The sequence below is a fragment of the Papaver somniferum genome, chromosome 6 (genome assembly GCF_003573695.1).
Source record: "Papaver somniferum cultivar HN1 chromosome 6, ASM357369v1, whole genome shotgun sequence".
Classification (NCBI taxonomy): Eukaryota; Viridiplantae; Streptophyta; class Magnoliopsida; order Ranunculales; family Papaveraceae; genus Papaver; species Papaver somniferum.
The window spans coordinates 67,811,240-67,814,541 of record NC_039363.1 but is presented as its reverse complement, the minus strand read 5'-3'; the positions used below and the strand labels follow the sequence as shown (position 1 = coordinate 67,814,541).

General features: G+C 35.1%; 1 protein-coding gene across 2 annotated transcripts; it reads right to left on the bottom strand.

The window, feature by feature from the left end:
• Window positions 1-355: 355 nt before the first annotated feature.
• LOC113285748 (transcription factor CPC-like) lies at window positions 356-1,190 on the bottom strand. 2 transcript variants are annotated; one of them, XM_026534520.1, is made up of 3 exons: window positions 1,008-1,190; window positions 786-873; window positions 356-708 (listed from the first exon to the last, which is right to left on the bottom strand). In XM_026534520.1, the coding sequence occupies exons 1-3, from the start codon at window positions 1,057-1,059 to the stop codon at window positions 621-623; spliced, it is 228 nt and encodes a 75-aa protein (XP_026390305.1). In that variant the 5' UTR covers window positions 1,060-1,190; the 3' UTR covers window positions 356-620. The 2 variants fall into 2 exon arrangements, with proteins under 2 accessions (XP_026390305.1, XP_026390306.1); XM_026534521.1 differs by having other exon boundaries at window positions 786-870; window positions 1,008-1,180.
• Between the last annotated feature and the right edge of the window lie 2,112 nt (window positions 1,191-3,302).

Sequence of the window (3,302 nt, the reverse complement as noted above, 5' to 3'; positions counted from 1 at the left end):
ACACGGGGTGCAAGTTTCACTTTTTCAGATTGCATAATGGCTATATACTCAATAGTAGGAAAAGATGGAAAGTATTATCGTCAAGTAAGGAAATATAGGATACATATGGAGTTATAATAATTGAACTAAAATGGAGGAGTATTTTGGTATTATCAAGTGCAAGTTACCAAACCATTTTAGTTTTATTATCAAATTGCACATTTGCGTCATGCTTCATTTTACAAAAATATAACCATAAAAAGTACTCTCTCCCTAAGGATCTTTCAGGCCTTCCGATCCGTCGGCCCAATTACCTAGTATCAAGAGGCAGAATATAACGAATGTATCAAACTTCAAATAGAAATTGCCGATCTGAATGTTGTGAAGTTTATTTACTTTCACCTAACAAGCTAATGTCAAACTTCAATGAAAAGCTTAAATTCTAAAAACTGAAACACCGTGAAACACTTGCGAAGAAAGTATACTTCCAAGATTAATTAAAAGCAGAAAAATGAAACCCATTAAAAGCTAACAAATTAAATTCTCTATCTTTTTAAACTTATACAACTAACACATCCACTTCAACAACCAAAAACATTTGCATTGTATGGAAAGCAAAAACATAGTAGATACTTTCATTTTCATTCACTTGTTGAATATCTTGAAGTCCAGTATTTTTCAATCTCCTCCGCTGTTCTCCCTGGAATTCTCCCAGCAATTAGAGGCCACCTGATAATTCAAAACTTTTATTGAGAATCATAAAGCACATATATGGAAAGAGAGAGATTGTATGTAAACATATTTACCTCTCACCAACAAGATTATGCATTAGGATTATAAGTGTTTCCTCAGCTTCCGAAAAGTGAAGCCTGGAGCCTGTATTGCTGTTCTCTTCTGGAATCAAAAAATTTAGAGCGAGCCAGTCAAACATAACATCTAATGGCAAGACAAGTTTACAAAATAAAAAATAAAAAAACGTATGTTCAAAAATCAGAACACAATCGAATTCATTAATGCTAAATGAGTACCTTGAGAATCAACAGAAGTATCCACAGAAGATTGATCATCCAAGTTTGCCATTTGTGTATATGCAAGAATGGGAAAAGATGAGTAAAATAACTGCAATTTTAATGGAATCAGCAAAGTAGATAAACTTGTGTTGAGCTATGTAAAAGTAATGGAAATACTCCATGGGGTTTATTTATAGGACGAGGTGACGACGAATGAGAAGTAGTACCTTAGAATGAAAAGAAGACTGGTAGTTAGATTTTAAAACTAGCTAAATATATTTGTTAAAGTCCAACTTTGAATTTTGGATGGGGTAGTTGAAACACTTGAAAGTTTGTTTCTTTTTCTCTTTTCATCGGTTCTATGTTTTTTGTACATAAATTCTTCACACCCAGTTACCTAACTTGATTTTTCTTTTCACTTTCTGGGCCACTAAACCATGATCTTGTGGTCACTTGTCACTGATTTGCTCAAGCATTTGTTTGTTGGGTTTTATAAACATAGTGGTTCCACTTCACTTCAAGGAAAAAAAAACCAAATCGGTGAAATAATAGAAACAACGAGAATGAGGAAACCGAATTTAGCTCAATCTTTTTGAACCCTGATTTTGGGCATACTAAAATCTTACTAGGCATACTGCATAAAGACAAGAAAAAGGTTGTGAAATAGCAAAATCAGATTACCCCTTAACCCAAATTTTTTTAATGGCAAATCTGCCCTGTACGTATTAGTGTTAGTAATATTGATTAGTGATTAAATATATTTTTTAGTGATTAAGATAATTTTCAGAATTATAAAGGTTGTTTAGATGATTTTTTGGATCATGGTTCGGCGAAACTAGTTGAGGTTCGGCTCACATCTATGAGCCGAATCTACCAATTGATGAACGGTTCGGCTCACTGAATCTGTTTACTGCATGCGTCGAACCTATAATTTTCAATTCCAACCCTTTTGCTAGACACTAGTTCGGCTTATATGAAAGTTTCATAATAAGTCGAACAAAATCCTGAATAGCCCGGAAAAAAAATAATTACTGGTTCAGCTTATATTTCAAAAATCGTATGAGCAGAACATCAATTTGTTGTTTTTTGGGTTAAAATATTATTATTGGTTCGGCACATATTGAGAATATCGTAATAGCCGAACCTCGAAAATGTGCTAGGTTCGGCACATATTATGATTATCGAATACGCCGAACCCCTATGCATCTCTATCTGTGACTAGGTTCGGCTTGAAATTTCATGAAATTTCATGCCGAACTGTTCATATACACTTACAGGAAGCTTTTGTGAAGAACAGTTCGGCTAAAAACGCAACTCAATTTTGAGCCGAAGCCGACACTGTAACCGTCATTTAATCGATGAAAAACAGCAAATAGGAGATTGGGTTTGTAAAAACTTACTTTCTTATCCTCATTTCCGGAGTTGGGGATGCAGTTGGTTCGATTTCTGGTTCAATTGGTGGTTGATTTTCATTTTCTACACCTTCATCTTCAATTGGTTCTTCTTCTTCAATTGATGGATTAGAAGACGATTTGGTTTGCCTAGTCCCTGCTTTTCTTTGTACGAGTCATTATGTGGTTGAGTTTAATCGACTATCATTACGAATCGACAATTAATCACGACGATGAATTTTTTTTTCGCAGGAGGGTGAAGAGTTCGGCTAGAGGAGGAGGAAGAAGAGATGTTAAGGGAAACTGATTTTGATTTTTTTAAAAACTGATTTTAGATTTTTGTATTAAGGGTATATATGTAATTGAACTACCCATAAGGTGTCCCTTATAAGGTCACCCAAGATAGACTATTATTTTGTATGCCTGGAAAAATTTAGGTATGCCCAAAATCAGGGTTCATCTTTTTGGTCGCAGTTGATATATTATTAAAATCTACTTCATATCGACAGTCCCAAACAATACACCCAAATTTGGGGAAGCCTTTGGGATATATGGTGGTCCCAAATGAATGTAACCCAGAGAGAAAGGTCTTGGGTTAGTTCTACCGGCCGGTTTGACATTCTGACCGAAGTCGTAATATAAATGAGGCCACCTCTCTTCATAACTAGCTTGTACCCATAATGTACATTTATCGCTGGATAGTCGGACTCAAACAGGCAGATACCAACTGGAGTCGGTCACACTCAAAACCTGCTGGCAGATACAGGCGTAGAGGTGAATTTAAAGTACAGTGCAGGTGTTAACTACCATGGAAATAAATAACATCAAAAGTTACGAATACCTAATTAATTAAACATGAAAGCAGTTGGAGAAACATCTAATTTGTTGAGTGAAGGTAATCAGTAACCCGATAGAATATGCG

What these genes read in the sequence shown, in the direction of transcription:
- LOC113285748 (XM_026534520.1), bottom strand. Translation starts at nt 1,059, where the DNA reads ATGGCAAACTTGGATGATCAATCTTCTGTGGATACTTCTGTTGATTCT. An exon ending in TACTTCTGTTGATTCTCAAG is followed by an intron (nt 874 to 1,007) that starts GTACTCATTTAG and finishes TTTTGATTCCAG; the next exon opens with AAGAGAACAGCAATACAGGC. An exon ending in CATAATCTTGTTGGTGAGAG is followed by an intron (nt 709 to 785) that starts GTAAATATGTTT and finishes TTGAATTATCAG; the next exon opens with GTGGCCTCTAATTGCTGGGA.